This window comes from Muscardinus avellanarius (assembly GCF_963383645.1).
Source record: "Muscardinus avellanarius genome assembly, chromosome: 8".
Classification (NCBI taxonomy): Eukaryota; Metazoa; Chordata; class Mammalia; order Rodentia; family Gliridae; genus Muscardinus; species Muscardinus avellanarius.
The window spans coordinates 116,969,226-116,987,291 of record NC_137794.1 but is presented as its reverse complement, the minus strand read 5'-3'; the positions used below and the strand labels follow the sequence as shown (position 1 = coordinate 116,987,291).

The 18,066-nt window shown below is 48.0% G+C and overlaps 1 protein-coding gene across 1 annotated transcript in view; it reads right to left on the bottom strand.

Moving 5' to 3' along the window:
* AFDN (afadin, adherens junction formation factor) overlaps window positions 1–18,066 on the bottom strand; it is a gene marked incomplete at both ends in the record, with an annotated part of 117,438 nt that overhangs the window by 21,974 nt on the left and 77,398 nt on the right. Inside the window, 9 exons of the mRNA XM_080700040.1 lie at window positions 3,090–3,170; window positions 4,921–5,030; window positions 8,070–8,268; window positions 9,334–9,477; window positions 11,257–11,522; window positions 11,868–11,962; window positions 12,236–12,381; window positions 15,131–15,336; window positions 15,431–15,492. Of these exons, the coding sequence (XP_080556166.1) occupies window positions 3,090–3,170; window positions 4,921–5,030; window positions 8,070–8,268; window positions 9,334–9,477; window positions 11,257–11,522; window positions 11,868–11,962; window positions 12,236–12,381; window positions 15,131–15,336; window positions 15,431–15,492 (1,309 nt within the window). The remainder of the gene's footprint in view (window positions 1–3,089; window positions 3,171–4,920; window positions 5,031–8,069; window positions 8,269–9,333; window positions 9,478–11,256; window positions 11,523–11,867; window positions 11,963–12,235; window positions 12,382–15,130; window positions 15,337–15,430; window positions 15,493–18,066) is intronic.

Here is an 18,066-nt window from a genome sequence, read left to right as displayed (position 1 = left end):
GGAAGCATCACGCTGTCCCAGACGAGTAAGAAGTAGTAAGCTGATCTCCCAAAAAACAAGTCCCCAAAAGTAAGTACACACTCACACTTCTGCCAGTCATCTGGGTCTCATCAAACTCAACCACGTGGAAGGCGAGGTGGAGAACTTACCAACAAAACACTGGGTTAGGCAGGCTGAGCCATAAACCAATTAAACAGCAAAGAGGTCTGGGTGCAGCTCCACCCCACGACTACGGCCAGCGAAGCAGAGGTCGGACAGGCCAATGGGCCCTTCTGCAGGGAAAGCACAGGCTGGCCCCGAGATGCACAGGTGCGGCCATGGCCTGGGCCAGGCGCTCTCCTCCGGGTGAGGGCACCACACCACCGCACTGCATGAAGGAAGCCAGGAGGGCCCACAGGTGGAGCGGCTAGGGCAGCTCTGCCCCTGCTGCCGCACAGGCCGACAGGCTGACCCGCCTGCACTTCCACTACATCCTGGGTCTCCAAGCCGGTAGCCTGGCCACGCACACCTGAGGCCGCTCACCTACACCTTTGCCCTAGGGCATGCACATCCGAGCCGGAAAGCAGGTGGCATTAAGCCACCCAACACCAGCGAGCTGCCATTCATCGGGTTCATTTCAGAAGCAGACATTGATATACTCTTTGCCACTTGTGGAAACGGCGCTCGAGCCAGTTACCAGACTGTCTTCTTCCAGTCTCTTCCTCTGGAGTTTTCACATGCCAACTCCAATACTTGGTCTCTGCTGTAACCTCCCGATCTCTTCCCAACCTTGTCTGCAGGTCCCAAGTGCTCACAACCTAGCTCCCCGCTGCCCACCACCAATCCTCCCTCAGCAGTCCATTCTTCAGTGACACCCCTGTGCCTGGCTGCTCAAGACACACCACCCACTCCACCCCCACCGACACATCTGTCCAGCGCTGTGCTCCATACGAGAGCCCAGCAAGGGCCAGCCACCCTGCAGAGGACAGGAGCAAACGTCTGCCCGCATATGGCTGTTCGGCAGCCACGGACCGCAGCACACCGGCCACCCGCCACAGGCCACCTCCGACCTAGCTGCCAGGACCTCTGCACGGGCACGAGGGCTGGCAGTCTCCGGTGCACGCTGCACAGAGCACTGAGAACCAACGCTCAAAGAGCGTCTGCGAGGATATAAGGAGACTTCTACACTGCTAGTGGGGCTGCGAATTAACGCAGCCACTATCAAGATCAGTATGGAGGTTCCTCAGAAAATCAGGAATGGACCCACCACGTGACCCAGATCCGCCACTCCTGGGTATCTTTCCAAAGGGAATAAAACCAGAGAACTACGGTAACAGAGGCACATACTACACCTCCCAGCCCCCTGCCTCTTGCAGGCCACTCGTGAGACAGGCCCAGTGCTAGCCTACTGCGCCCAGCAAGGCCCCAGGTCCTGCTGTGCAGGGCCGCTCTCCTCCTCCGCCATGCACGCCCCTCCTGTCAGCCCAGCACTCGGAAGCCAGCCACAATGCCCTCCCTGCAGCCCTTTGCTCCAGTCTCCGGCCATCCGGACACATGGGCACAGAACCCACCTGCTCCTCCTGCCGGCCTCACGGCTCCCGCCGCCGCAGACCTCGCCACCTCCACCCAGTGACTCGTCCTCCCAGCCTGGCTGATGCCCCCACGAGGGCCCCCGACCTCGTTACCCTCTTTCCTAAATGCTCACAGTGCAGTTTCATGGTAGCTACGTCAGGTCTTGGTATGACCAAGTCCAGGGATAGCAAATCTTTCTCACAGCTAACTCTGTTGTTCTAATATAGGTGGTAACATATTTAATAAATTAACTTCCATGATAAGAAATCCATGATGGTAAATCAAATATCTGTTTTTAAATTTTTTTAAAACAACTTCTTATTTATTCACTTTGATAAATATTTTGGCCCACTATCTGCCAGGGACTATTGGCAAGTAGGTATATTAGTGAGAAACTGCCACGCAGAGTCAGCTAACAGAGGGAAACAGAATAAACCCACTGATCCAACTCCAGTCAGGCAAAGTGTTTGAGAGAAGAGCAGAGTGGCCCCTGACGGGGCAGGGCGAGAAGGGCGAGCTGGCTGTCGGGAAACCCTCAGGAAGGAGGACACGGCCTTGCTCTGAGAAGGAGCACCAGGGAGAAAGATGGCAGAAGGAGCGGAGTGCGCCCAGCGGCTGGTGTCAGGAGCCGTGGCCTTGGCCGCTCCTCCCGGCTTTGCCCGCGCGTGGTGCAGCACTGACCCCTGGACTGCTTCAGTGCCCTCGGGCCAAACGGACCCTATCCAGGTGAGGGCCGGGGCGGCAGGGTACTCTTCAACAAAGCCTGGGCAATGGCCATGTCAGGATCTCCAGTTTATGTTCAAGATACTATAATTCTGGTATAGAAAAAACAAATTTCAAGTCCAAATTTTTGACTCTCACTGACTTAAAAATACTTGTACAAATGTTCCACTGAAACTCTTTGATTCCACACAGCTCAGCGCACGCAAGCACGCTGCAGCGTCCACACAGTGCAAACTAACTTCCCTCAACCGAAAGGCGAGATGCAGGGACCTCAGAGCCCTGCCACACACTGGTGGCTCAAGGGCTGGGATCTCAGGAGCTCCGGGAGGGCGGCGGGACTGGCAACAGGGTCCTAAGCGCAAAGGCGCCTCTGCCAGGGAAGCCGCAGGGCAAACGGGAACTCTGCCTGTTAGGAGAGGGCAGAACCGGGCGCTTCAGGTCAGACTTCTTTCTCTGCCGTGCGAACTGAGCTGGGACCTCCTCTAAACTGCCTCCTTGAGACCCCTGCTCCGTCTCCAGGCACCAGCCGCAGAGCCACCTTCAGGGCGGAGCTCCTTCCTTGGGCTCCAGCCGCTCCCCCCGCCCCCCGCACTAAGGGAGTAATCGCCCACGGGTGTGCACGAGGGGGGGGAGGAAGGAGCGCACACGGGCATGCATGGGGGGGTGCACGTGTACACAGGCGTGCACGGGGGTGGAGGGGTGCAGGTGTGCACGGGCGTGCACAGGAGGGGAGCAAGCGTGCATGGGGGTGGGGGCGCAGGCGTGCACGGTGGTGCTGGGGGAGCAGGTGCGCGCGGGCAGGGCGCCTGGCCTACCTTTGCTGCCACGATGCTCAGGCCCATTCCATTCTGCTTCTTCAGGGTCACAGTGATCACTTCAGGCTCTTTCCTCAGAGGCTGGGCCTGAAGGGTGAAAAGCAAGGCTTCTTTTGCAACTGCAGAGAACTGTATGACGAACGGGGCAGGGAAGAGTAAGAGCCCATTGACTCCGCACGCTACATCCAGTCGGAAAAGCTACCAGCACCCTTGACCCAGTCTGGAAGAGGAATCTTGTCACAACTGCTACTGAGATGTTATTGTAAAAGCTTAACTGATAAAACAAAAATAAACTTCCACTACTACAAGGGTCAGAAAACCTAATCATAAGACTAAAATCCAATTTTTGCCTTACCACCTTTCAGACTAAATTGCCAGGCTCTTTTTTGGTTTTGTTTCTTCCAAATTATAAACTTAAAAACTTATTTTACACTGCCCCCAGGGAAGAGAGCAAACACAGCTACAACAAAGATGACCTGACATCTTTGTCTCCTGGGAAGGTGCGGCAGCCCCTTATTTTAAATGGTGAAATTCAGTAGCGACAGGATCAACGCAGCAGTGTTCAAAGCTCTCCGTCAAGGCACGTCCCTGGCCGGGCAGCCAGCCTACAGGGATGAGCGGCAGCCCGTGGAGGCAGCCAGACCTTCAAGACACTCGGACACGAGTGACACAGCGCTTACCCGTTAAATGTCATCCACACCAGACCTCATCCTGAACAAGACTAACAGCGCATAGGTAGCATGGAGAGCTAATGAGAAAATACATCAGCGTGACGGCATGCTGCCAAGAAACAGTGATTGTACACAGCGCTTCTTAATTAAAAGGAAAATAACTGAAGCCTGCGAGAGAATATTTTGAGGGGAAGATATTACACCAGAGTTGTTGTTTTTTTTTTTTTTTAAATTAAGACCTGAAATCTTCCGAGGAATCTAAGAATTAGAAAAGTGGAGAATCAGTGATTCCACCTAGGAAGGTCTTGTTTTCCTATAACTTCTGGGACTTAGAAGTACCACCTGTAAGGTCAACAAAAAGTAAGGTCAACTAGAGGTATGGTCGCTTTATTAAGTTAAATCTGAGCACATATTTGGGTGACAAAGCGATCACTAGTTTTTGAGATGGCCGGCACATGCTCAATAAGCCAAAATAAATTAGTTACTTTGCACTAATATACACAAGGGCATCCTTTTCGTCACTGTTGTTGTTTAAAACTGTATACAGGATTTTTCTTAAGATACAAAATATTAGCAAATGACTTGATATATACTTAAGACAGGGTAGAATTGACTAGAAAATAATACTTTTGTCAAAAAAATTTCTAACAAAATCTATTAAGCTTCTGTTTTAAAAATATATATGGGTATCAAGGGTGGCATAATTGTGAGCATAAGTATTCTTTATTTAACAGTACCCTTTGTTTATAGACAAAACTATAAACACAAAGTCCAGGGGGAAATGCATGTGTATCTATATACACATGGTCTTAAGATGTTTCAATCAAGCCAGGCATGGTGGCAAGAGCCTTTAATCCCAGCCCTGGGAGGCTCAGATAGGAGGTTCACAGGCTCATTCCATGACAGCCTCAGCAATTTAGCAAGGTCCTCAGCAACTTAATGAGACCCTGTTTCAAAATAACAAATAGGGCCGCGAGTATAGCTCAAAGGTAGAACAACCCTGAGTATAATCCCCATTACACACACACACACACACACACACACACACACACACACACACACACGGTAATTTGCTTACTTAAAATGGTTTTAAATTTTCTCTAGTACATTATCAAGACAACTAGGAATATACTTAATGTTACAGTCTAACACCTCAAAACACTTGCCAGTTCTGTGTTCTCACGCATCAGGTGGCTTTCATAATCTGCACCTTCAAAATATATCGTCCAAGTACCTGGTGAGCGCGCATGAGGAATTAGCCTGCAAAATCCTGGGGGGAAACAAGAAAATTAAGAGTGAGGAAGCAACCGCGCAGGACCTGACCCTGGCAGGGGCCAGGAGGACTGTCAGCTGCGAGCTCTATGAACACAGTTTTCTTTCTAATTTCATTCTCTTCAAAAATTGAGTTATCAGACATTTAAAATTATTTGTTTTGATACAGTAGGATTTCAGCACTGAAGAGAAAAGCAGAATTGTGTCTTTGTCCCAAAAGAACTCCTTTTCTTACTTCTATCTGAAATGACTGAATTACCCTTTAAAACTTCCTTGGAGACTGCTTACTCCACTGGACGGAGAAACCCTCAACGACATTCAGAGTATCTACTCAGGAGAGGAAAGAGGAAGGCCACCCGAGACTGGCACAGACATCCCGTGTCTGTGTGTCTAGCGCATCAGGCCCTGGGGCAATGGCTCACGAGCAAAGCGCTGACTGCAGCGTGGCAATCCTAGGGTCAGCCAGCCCCTCCTACTACTCTCTGTCCAGACTGTCTTAAAAGCTCAAACTCATTCCAATGTCTTACAAATTAACTCCAGCAGTCGCACCACACAGCCTGCACAGCTCCGCCTCGGCTGCGCCTGCTGCACTCACCCACCCCAGGGTCTCCGCGGTGGGGTCATGTACTGTGAATTGGACATTTATGACAAAGTCATTTGTGGGAAAGGGAAGAGGTGGTAACAAAAATATATTCAGTTAAAATATGGATATAGGGTGGTTTTAACCCCACCCCCCTTTTTTGGGAAAAAAAAAAAAAAAACAACAACAATCATTGTTTCAATCCAATTTCATTGAAATATAACTTGCTTTTCCTTCCCACATTTTAGAGAATCACAAATTATCAAACTTTTGTAATTTCAACAATAATAAATTTCTGGCAGCAAATCTTAACCACACTGCCAGTGAAGACTGCTTTTTTACAGCTTCAGGAAAACACCTCGGCCAGGCACTAGCCCAGGCTTGCTTTACAGTCTTCTCTCACAGAACGGTATTGTGTAAAACAACAGTGGAATGGAGAAGACACAGCAGCTCCCCAATCAGCTCACAAAGAACAGTGTGAGAAATAAAGCCTGATGTCACGGACACCGAACGCTGTAAACCAGTCTCTTGAAGGCGCCTGTGTAGGAGCTTTACACGCATTATAACCATCCTGCATGCAGGAACTCATGCAGAAACGCTCAGGCCATGAAGAATTTCTCATGTCCTAAAGGCACTTCAGGAGAGCCTAAAGGGAAGTCAGGAAGAAAACTGGAGGTGAAGACCTCGCTCTTTCCACCTTGGCAAGTAGCTGCGCCGGGGCGTGACATGTGGAGGTGCCTGCAGTTATGAATCACATGGCTGTGTGAATGAGTCTCCTGCTCTCTCCCACATAGGCACTCGGCAAGAGCACTGCAGGCCCGCCCGGGGTGAGGAGCACCAGCAGGTGAGCCCGGGCACTCGGCCGCACATGCAGCCTCAGCCAGGCGGGAAACCCTGTGCGTGGTCCTGGCAGGTGCAGCGGCCAGGGGCAAAGAGCACCACTCCGGGAAGATCACGGAAGGGAGGCTGCCATGAGTGGAGGCCCGCAGCAACTAGGGAGAGCTCAGCAGCAGGAGCAGAGAGCTGACCAAGGTGCAGCGGTGGGGGGGAAGCTGGTGGGTGGGACGGCGAGCTCGGCGGTTTATTACAGGAGCAGGAGCAGAAGCTGAGCGTGGGCAAGGCGGCCGCCATCACACACAGGGAGGAGTTGGGCGTAGAGCTGCCGTGCTTTCTGTGTGCTAGACGCAGCAGGCGGGCCCCACTAAGGAGATACCTGCCCTGGGCTCAGCACCTCCTTGTGTGGAGGCCAGGGCCGGACCCAGCCCAGCCGCCCTCCACTGCGCTGCAGCCTTCCTGCCTTTCTTCCCTGCGGTGGCTTCGGCATCACTTCACAACTTGATCCTCAGGTAATTATGGTCCCTTCAGCCTAGCACAGATACCTCAAAAAGACCCGCGGAGAGTGGGGTGTTTCAGGGTATCTGCTTCTCTAATTCTTGCCCTGTTCTTGGTGCAGGTGGGCCCTGGCCCAGAACGAGCTCTCCCTGCCCACACCCGCTCCTCCTCTGCCTGTGCCTGGACCCCGGCTCCTGAGCATGCTCAGCGTGCTGGAGGCCCAAGACACTGCTGTGCAAGCCGCACGTTTCATGAGAAGCAGCAGACTCTCTAACATGAGGTTTTTAAACTACCAAAAAGTTTTAGATATCTTCCAAGATACAAAAACATATTTATTGTGGGGAATGAAACATTCACTGAAAAATCACACTCTCAATTTATCCATCTATGGAAAGCGCACCTTAGCTTCACTCTTGCCATTATTCTTTAAATGAATCCCTACTCTGTGATTCATATTAGTTGTTCTCTACATTACCAAAAAGCAGCAGAGTATAATTAAAGTTTGGTGTGACTCAGTACCTCCTTAAGGAAGAACAGTGACACTTTGGTCAACATGCACCAGCATGACAATGTGAGGTCACGGAGCCGTGTGGGGGCGTCCGAGGTGCATCTGACTCTACAGGGCACGAGCCTCTGTGTGCATAGGAGACGGGGCCTGCTGGGGTCAGTGTCTCCATCTGGCGTGGAGGCGGCAGCAGCAGCAGCAGGGTACTCAGCACCCCCTCAGCCACCCACCCAACCCATGTAAAATGTGTGGCCCATTTTACAGGTGAGAAAGGAGACCAGGGGCTCTAGCTGGCAGGGCTGGGATTGGACTCAATGCTACTCTTCAGGGCTCTAAGGCTCACCCAGTGCCAGAGAGGAGCAGAGGGTCCTTAGTTACTGCCCGGGGCAGACAGTGGGCAGAGTAGGTGCTAAGCCCTGTGATGCCACACCACACCACACTGGTGGCTTGTCTGGACACGCCCAGCCCTACATCAGTGTGGAGTGTTCCCTGATTCAAGGGATACAGGCTCCTCAGAAGCCCGGTGCATCCCAAGGAGACTGCCATCCTGAAAGACGACACGCCAAAGGCTCACTCCCACCCAGGCCACAGCTGACTCAGGCCCCACAAGCGGCACACACCTCTTTGGCACAGAGGGTCTAAAAATTCTTGTAAACCATTTGGAATGTTTCTAACGACATCGCAGGAATAGCCGTCTTCTGGCAAAAGAAAGGGCAGCTGCAGGTCAGGGTCCTCCTCCAGCTGCACGTCTCTCCCATCACTGCGGGCCAGCTCATCCGCCGTGTTCTCAGCAACTGCTACCACGTTCTCTATAAGGTCCTAGTGGGAGCAAACGCCAAGTCACAGAGATGCTGTCAGTAGAGCCAGAGATCAGCGACACTGGGCACTGTGTGATCGCCGCAGCACTCGGAGCTCGCAGACTCAGACAGGTGCAGGAGAGAGCGCAGGCTGAGCACGGTGCTTAGAACTGGCTTTGCAAAGACACACACGATGCAAGGTGCACGTGTTTAAATGCGAGTCAAGGTATTAACTACCAACTCCCAATCACCTGTAGCTAAACAAAATGAAACCGCTTCATCGTTAAGAAAAGGCTTTCCCTTTGCCTCAGCAGGAACTTCTTTGCACAATTCTTAAACATTTTTATCACTCACTTGTCAATAATATTTTTGTCAAATGTCCACTAACACTGCAAAAAGCTTACCTAATAATAAATATATAAAGTACGGGATAAAACATTCAGGTAGTATTTTTCCCACTTTGGAAACACATCCATTGGCAACGGGTGTTTGTGAACTAGAGGCTCACTGGTGTGGGATACACACGTAGAAAAGTTCACAATCCACACTGCACAGCTCAGTAAGATGCGCAACAATCAGCACTTCTGTTCCACTCCAGAAAAGCAAACCTGGCCCTCAAAGCCGTCCTCTCCCCTCCCACAGGGGCTGCCATCCAGGCTTGCAACAGCGCAGACTCATTGTGTCTGTGCCCGAAACCCCAGGGAAGGGCGCGTGCTGTGCACAGTGCGCGCTGCGGGGCGCAGTCTCACGATCCTCATCTGGGGTGTTGCTGGATCTCAGTGGCTGCAATGGTAGCTGTGCCCTTCTGGCTCGCAGCCGCAGTCTGCGGTGACCTCCCAACTCCCTCTCCTTTGTCCTTTGATTTCTCAAGGAACAATTCCCTAAATCAAATCCCATTCTACTTAAAATACTTGTGCAGTTTCTGCCCCTTGCACTCAACTCTGCCTCAGATAAAACAGTAAAATGATCTTATAAGACAATTTTAATGCAGTAAAAAAGTTGTTAGGTAAGTGTTTTGTTAGGTAAGTTCAAGTTTTGTTGTGCAAACACACCCACATTTTGTGGTAATGTGATAACCTTCACTTACCGTTGGGATAAAAGGCTCATCAGGTGCACAGTGATAGTTTTGTAATAAGGCTTGAAGTTGCAGTGAATTTAACTTAAAGCAGGTGCTGTTTATATTTGGAATGTCATCAGGTGCATACTTATCCATGGTAAGCAAAGTGGTTGCCTATTTAAAAGAATAAATGATATGAAATATAATTATTTAAAAGGATTTTGAAAGTATTATCCTTTGGGGCTGGGAGTAGAGGACATGCTTTGTAGGCACAGACCCTGGGTTCAACCCCAGTACACACACAAACTTTTTCTGTAATGTTTGTAAAACTAATAACTTGCTAATTTAAATGTAGAATACTTATGAAGAAACATACTTCTATTAACTATATACCTTAAATTAAAAGCATTGTCTTATGAAGGCTTCTGGATGCCTCCTAGATTTTACTATAACATATATAAAATAGATTTATTAATGTTCATAATACATTTAAAATTTTTTTGAAAGTTTAAACACTTATATAATGATTTAGATGACCAATTATAGGGTCTGTTAGTTTCACTATAATGACTCTTCATATCTATCTGACCATCCTCTCTCCACACTAAATCTCTTTAAAAGACATGAAGAGCCGGGCGTGGTGGGCACGCTTGTAATCCCCGCGCTTGGGAGGCTGAGACAGGAGGATCACACAGGTTCAAAGCCAGCCTCAGCTACTGAGTGAGGCTCTAAGCAACTTAGTGAGATCCTGTTTCCAAATAAAGTATAAAATAGGTCTGGGAGTATAGCCCGGAGGTAGAAAACCTCTGGGTTCCACCCCAGTACCACTAAAAAAAAAAAAAAAAAAAAAAAAAAAAAAAAAAAAAAAAAAAAAAAAAAACCCAAAAAACCAAAAATTAAATAAAAAAATAAAAGAGATAAAGAAATCAAAAGCAAAGTTACATTTTAAAATAATAAAGTTGTCTTGGGTTTTGAGGCTATTGTTAATTCATTTTCTTTCCTGCAAAACACCTATACCTAGTCTTTGATATAAAAGACTTATTTCTGACCTAGTTAAGACATTAGGATATGAGTTGACTTGCATTCTCAAGAGTTATTGTGCATTTTTAAGTTGGAATTTATCTTTCAGTATGGAGCTCTCTTAAATAACGTTCTTACTGATCTCAACAAAAAGGATCCTTTAAGGACATTTATCTTCTACTGGTTACCCACCTCTTATGGGTTGAGTTGTATCTGTCTATAAGATACTGGGGTTACACCTCTAACCCCCAGTACCTTCAGTACCTTACACAGTGGCCTTATTCCTTTTTTTTGGTGGTACTGGGGATGGAACTCTCCCCAGTTCTATCTCCAAGCTACACCCCTAGCCCTGTTCTTTATTCTTTGTTTTGAAACAGGGTCTCGCTGCGCAGCTGCGACGAGGCTGGCCACGAACCCAGTATTCTCTGCCTCCGCCTCCTGAGTTTGGGGATTACAAGGACATGCCACCATGCCCAACCAGCCTCACTTCAACAGGGTCTCTACAGAGGTAATCAGGTTAAAACAAGGTCGGTAGAGCCAGTAGGACCGGGGTCTTTACACAAAATGGACATTGGGGAGGACGAATGCTGCATGGGGACAAAGGCAGAGATGGACGGTGTGGCCACAAACCGAGGAACAGCCTGTCTGTGGGCCGCAGCCCTGGAAGCCAGAAGCCGGAGCAAACTCCCCTCGGCCCTCGGGAGTACGCGGCCTGCCCACACCTCGATTCACCTTCTGGCCTCCAGGACCAGGAGACGGGAAGTTCGTGCCAAGCCGCTCGTGGGCAGCGCTTCCTGGGGCCATCAGGTGCTAGCACATCAGCATCTCCCTACTGTATATGGGAACCCCACTCAAGGGCGCGCTGGGCTTTGCCTGCCACCACTGGACACCTTCACCACCAGCACGCCAGTGGGATGGGGTCGCGACACACACCTGCACGATCCTGCTCAGGTGGCAGTCGGCCGCCAGCTCCAGGCCCTGCTTCTCCGCCCAGGCTTCAATATGTCCCAGCTGCTGGCGGATAATTGCTCCCCAGTAGTGGGAGCACAGCCCCGAGTCGGGGCCAGTCACCAGTCTGTTGAACAGCCACATGTTGATGAAGTGGAAGAGCTGGGAGAAGAGCTGGATGGTGAGGGCCGCGTTGACTCTGCAGCGCCGCAGCAAGGACATGGCCCCCGTGAGCGTGTGCAGCACCTCATCTGCAGGGGGTGGGAGGAGGCCGGGTCACCCAGGGCACCGGGAGGCGCCGTGCCGGTGCGAGTGCTAGGGGATCCGCAGAAATCCCAATCTCTCTAAACAGGAAACAGCAGCACGTCTTCCTGACCAACCACACTTCACACAGGTCTCTCAGAGACTATTTTAAAAGTGTATGAAGCAGGATGTACTCACAAAGAAGACATATGGAAGTTAGATGTTATTTTAAAGACGGCCCACTTCAATAAGACAACTGTTTTAAAAATACCCCCTCTGACATGTATTCACCAGGAAGGTGAAGCTAAGCGTAACGGAAGGGAAAGGAGAGAGGGAACAAAGAACACCCTAACCTATTTTCGGTCTTTGTGGGCTGTTCTCTTCAGGATCATCCAGGAAGGCTGGCATGTAGTTGTTAAGTTCTGACTGAAGACAGTGAACCAAGTATCTGAAAGTATGTGAACAATTTCAGTAATCTCGCATGACACACAGCCACCATCAGGCACAGTCCCACACGTGAAACCACCTGCACTCCTCAGAAACATTTTACAGTTAAAAAGCAAGGAGTTTTACTCTTGGAGTTCTTGAAACATCAATATTCTTAAGTTAACACTTTATGCTTAGCCTTCTTGATATTCATCTTCAATTAAGATAAATAAACAAGAAGAAAACACGATTCAGTTCTTTACAGACAATGCCATCTTCAAAAGCATGTCCTTACTTAAAAGCCACCTGAACCAAGTGTGCCAGCACATCCTGGGCATCCAGCGTGATGCGGCTCAGGTCTCGGTCTTGCTTGATGAAGTTGAGCAGCTCAGACGCGTTGGCCATCCAGAAGGCAAGCGCCCCCGCGATGTTCTTCTGTTTCTGTGGACAGAACACATTTCTGTAAGCAAAGCAGGACAAAGATCATGAGTTAGCCAGGAACGTTCCCGAAAAGCTGCTGAAGACAGACCAGTACCTTCCCAGATATTTAGCACAGATACCAGATACTTGCGCAGAAATTTGGGTGCATACAGAGCAAGGGGAAGCACACCCACTGCACTGTTCTTATGATTCACGTACACAGACATACGGGTCTAATTAGCTACAATTTACAGAGTCCATGGGAAAATGGACATATCAAATAATGCGACCCCAAATTGTAGCTCAAGCCTTATCTGGTAATCTGTGCAGCATACACACATGTATCCATGGTTACCCACAGCCACCCTGATACTTGTAGTCACCGGCGTGGACACCATGCAACTCAGTATCAAGTACTGATCTGTCATGTCCTCTCCCGACCACATGTGCAGGCCAGGCCACCTCAGATGAGATCCAGAGAAGAGGAACCGAGGATAATGATAAGAGAAGAGACAGCTCTGTCACTTCATGTCCACGCCGAAGTGCAGTAAGCGGAAATTATGAAATGCCGATACAGTTGCACAGTCAAAGGGTTTTAGTACTGCAGGTTTCAGCTGCTGAATGGGTGTTATGGACTGTTCAGTCAGGTGCTGTAGTGCCATACTTGACATGAAAGCAGCATGGGAAACTCAGCTAAGCCAGCACAGCTAGGACCACTCCCAGCAGTACGTCCTACCTGATCAACCTGGTCTACCTCCTGGAGAAAAACAGACGAGGAAACCAAGCAGAACAAGAGAAAGAAACTTGTAAACAATCACAATAGTCAAAAAATCAAAACACTGACATGAAGGTACGACACGAAGGTACGACATTTACTTAAGCTGTTCCCAAAGTACACTTCTACTTATGATTGATTCTGAAGCAGTTTTGGAAGTATATGACATAAAGGATTAGGGCTATGTTTCGTTTTGTGGTACTGGGGCTAGAACCCAGGGGGCCTCCTACCTCTGGGATACACCCCTGGACCTATTTTATACTTTATTTGGAAACAGGGTCTCACTAAGTTGCCGAGAGCCTCACTAAGCTGCGGAGGCTGGCTTCGAACCTGTGCGATCCTCCTGTCTCAGCCTCCCAAGTTCTGGAATTATAAGTGTGCGCCACCACGCCTGGCTTAGGTCTATGTTCTTAACACTGGTACAGTAAATGGATTTTACCTATAAGATGATGCCACAATAAAACACACATAAACATACTGATCTCTTTCAAAGATATGCAAAGGAAGGACTTCCAAGCATCTTTTTGTGCTTACTACTTGAAGAGGAGTGTCCATTCCCTGAGTTAACCAATAAGATCATGAAAGAGACAAGAGAGCTCAGTAGAAATAAAGTAAAATCTGAGAAATTTTAAATGCAAAAAGCTTATGTTAAAGAGAATAAATTATGTTTTTAAAATATGATTTAAATTATTCACTGGTGTAGTTCTTTCCCACCACTCTAAGACTCCTCCAAGCGCATGTTAAGGCTGCCTGCAGTGTCGTGATGGTGGTGGCTGCCCTGACCTGTAGGCCCAGCAAGAGCTAGTCCACCAGAGGTAGTGGTGATAGTAGTTTCACAGTCTGAGATGGCTCTCCCAGTCCAGACATGACAGGACACAGACAATGGCTCTGAATGACAACTGAAAGGAGACTCATGGTTGTTTATAAAGACACCAGAGCAACAAAAAGGTCTCTAAGTCAAACAACCTTCCTTTGAACTTGGTTCCTAGCTTGAGGAAAACAATAAAAGCCCCAATAAACCCCTTTTTTTCACATTTTTTCCAAATGCATTTTTTTTTAAAAATTATGGCTTTTAAAACAATTCTGATCATTAGCTTCTACCAAATGATCCTGCCAGGAGAAAGCAACCAAACCACCTAACCATATTAGTTACTATTATACTGGTAGTCTTATACTTGAGTAAGAGCACTGACAACTAAGTTAGAAAACTTTTAAAAAGTCTGTAATTCACTTGTAAGGACATTAAAGATGAAATCTTCAAATTATCTGAACATATGGAAAACTGTTATGATACTTTCTTCAGTTGCAAATCAAGACAATACTTCAAAGAACCCAACCATTCTATCAAGAGGACATCCTGTTTTCTGAACACTTCCAGAGGTTTATGAAGGGATTTTACCTCAGGTGAGAAATTCACCGCCGTGGCCATCATTTGTCTATGTGTGCACTGTCAAAAGGAGAGCTGTGACTACGAGAGCACTGTGGACTCACAGGGAGGAGCAAGCGCCTGCCGTGACTAAATGAAATTCTAAGAAGGTGGCTGCCAAGTCGGGAAGGGAGGCGGGCTTTACTCTGGAGCAACAGAAATGTTCTGGAGGTGGTGGTTGTGACAACACTGTTAAGATACTAAATGCTACTCGACTGTTCAGATCAAAAAAACGCAAGTTAATTTTATGTTTCGGTAATTTCATTTCAATAAGTCACTTATGGAAAATTCACAACAGTCCCAACACTCTCACAACTGCTATGGCAATTGTAAGGGACTGTCTCATGATGATTATGGCATACGCCCTTTATCTTCACTTATTTAGAGTTTACAGGGAGGCAGGAGAGGAAAAAAAGTTCATTCTTTTTCAGTTCTTTAAAGCATTCGTTTTCTTTCCTCTTTATACAATTATTATTTTATTTTATAAAAAAACACGCCAGGCTAGAGTCCACACACAAGCAGACCAACACAGCGTCACTGGTCACACGGGCTCTGCAGGCCGAGCTTACCTGGATGACCCCTTCCATCATGCTCACCATCTTGTTGACGACTGCGATGACCTTGTGCGTGCGTTCCGTGGGACTGAGGTCGGGTCTGTGCTGACTGGACAGCACATGCCGGCATGCCAGGTACAGCACGTATGTTGGGGACAGCTTAAAGTGGACCGTGGAGCTATTGGTATAATTTATAATGGCAGAGAGGAATGAATCTTCAGCTGGAAAAAGATTTTAGAAAAAAGCAGATGAAAATCATATGGAGAAAACTGGAACAAGAAATAAATCACTAGAAATCAAACTGCAACGACTCACAGCTTTCCCGGAATTCAATGCTTGCAGGCAGTACCAGTTCAGGCCCAGCGGCATCCTGAGCTCTGAAGGAAGAAAGTTAGCATGGCTTAGAATAAGGTCACAGAGCGACAGTATCACTGACAACCTGGACAGATCTGTGCACCTACTTTTAAGTCTCCCACAGAGTTTTTCAAAGGTGGACTCATGAACAGCACGGCCCTTGCCTCACAGATAACCTATTCAAGAGGTGGATGGATGGACCAGGAGTGACCTGATCAGCCAGACTCCCCTTGAAGTCTGGACTTCTGTCCTGAGAGCAGATCTAACGCATGATTCTGTATTATTCATGAGCACTTGATGTCTGGGACCAGGCTCAGGCTGCCCTGCACCTGCTACAGCCACGGCTCAGATAACACTGCTGAGGCCACCACCAAAGGCTCATCTACAGTGAGCTAGAAACTGAGTCCTTAACACGTACAGGAAGTACTTCTGAGGAGCTGGACGTCACTTCTTTACTGCCAAAGTGCTGGTCAAGAGGACCCCTAAGGTTCTCTTAGCCATTCAGTAGTAGCCTGTCCCAGGGCTCAGTGATACACACCTTAGAAAACGACAGCCTACTCATGTTTTTCTTACAAAATCTCAAGGTGCGCTTTTCAACTATTTAGCCTAATACTACACAAATAAGAAATTCTCCAAAAATACAAAGAGAAACTGCCATTTGGAACATTTCTAAAAACTAGCATTATACTAATATTTACATGTCTTCTGGATCAAATTAATTTAAAGGCCTGGGGCATTTTTATTTCTGTAAGAAGGTTCTTCAGACAGTGGGCCCCACCTAACAGTAAGGCAAGGGTGAGCACTGCCTGGTGAAAATCCTTCTCCAGCCGTGATGGTGTACAAGTGCCGTGTGTGCACCCACCAGGGTGGGAACCCTCTCCAGCCGTGATGGTGTACAAGTGCCGTGTGTGCACCCACCAGGGTGGGAACCCTCTCCAGCCGTGATGGTGTACAAGTGCCGTGTGTGCACCCACCAGGGTGGGAACCCTCTCCAGCCGTGATGGTGTACAAGTGCCGTGTGTGCACCCACCAGGGTGGGAACCCTCTCCAGCCGTGATGGTGTACAAGTGCCGTGTGTGCACCCACCAGGGTGGGAACCCTCTCCAGCCGTGATGGTGTACAAGTGCCGTGTGTGCACCCACCAGGGTGGGAACCCTCTCCAGCCGTGATGGTGTACAAGTGCCGTGTGTGCCCCTTCAGGGTGAAAATCATTTTGTGCTGTGACAATGTGTTCTGCTTTCCTAAAACTTACTTATTTTTCCTTTGGGGCTTGAACCCAGGGCTACTCCACATTCCAGCTACACCCCAGCCCTACCTTTTATTCTTCATTTTGAAACAGGGCCTCACTAAGTAGCTGAGGCTGGCTATGAATCTGCGATCCTCCTGTCTCAGCCTCCCTAGTACTGGGATTAGGAGCATGCGCCACCGCGCCTGGCTCTTCCTGCAAACTTAAAAGAACACTGAATGGCAGGGATTATCAATGGCGTGAACCTGAAGGAAAATAGCCATTACAGTAAATCCTGACTTAAACTAAGGTCAGTATGCATTCAAGTAAGGCTTCCTGTTGGGTGAGATGAAAGCCCACAGAGTGTCAGGATCCAAGAGCAACCTGCAGGCCGGTCCCTGCCCACCGTGGCGCTTCAGTCTATGCCTTACACACTGGCGCTGGGCTCGCCGGCCCCGCTCTGAGGAAGCCGTGCCGTGCTAAGAGGCTGTCCTCAGAAATGAAAGGGGTGGGGGTAGCTTAGGACCCTGCCCAGCGGTCTGCAGACTGGGCTGACCAAGACAGTTCAGTCCTCTCTCCTCCTTTCTCATTGCCTCCAAGCACCACAAAATGAGCAAAGAAAAGGGTATAATGTGAGTTAACACAAACGGTCATAATCATTAATCATAAAAAGTATTCCTTTTGCCAAAGTATGCTCCTCAAAGTTTATCTTCCAGTCTAATTTAACACAATCATTGTAAAAACAAAGATGTTCTTATGAACAATATAATGTAATACTGAGCTATTTTAATTTCTGTTATACTGCTATACTTATAGATACCTATAATTATAGGTAGGCAGTTATTTTAAATTTAATATCCCATAAAATGGATCTGGATAAACTTTTATCAATTACTTATTTCTTTCTTTCTTTTTCTTTCTTTTATTTATTTATTTTTTTTTTTTGGTGGTACTAGGGGTAGAACCCAGGGGCTTTTTACCTCTGGGCTAAACTCCCAGACCTATTTTATATTTTATTTGGAAACAGAGTCTCACTAAGTTGATGAGCGCCTCACTCAGTAGCTGATGCTGGCTTTGAACCTGTGCGATCCTCCTGTCTCAGTCTCCCAAGCGCAGGGATTACAAGCTTGCACCACCACACCCAGCTTACTTATTTCATTTTTAACAAATTTGTTAAAAATAAGTTTAAACTGTGATTGGAAAGAGAAAAAAGAAGTCATCAAAGATAAACTAAGTTACCCCATCACTAAAAAGTATATTTTTCTTTGAGTAAAATTACTATTTTAAGTTTTACTCTACTGTGGATTGAACTCAGGAGCCTTCTACCTCTGAGCTATCCTCCCAAACCTACTTTACTTATTTTGAAGTAAGG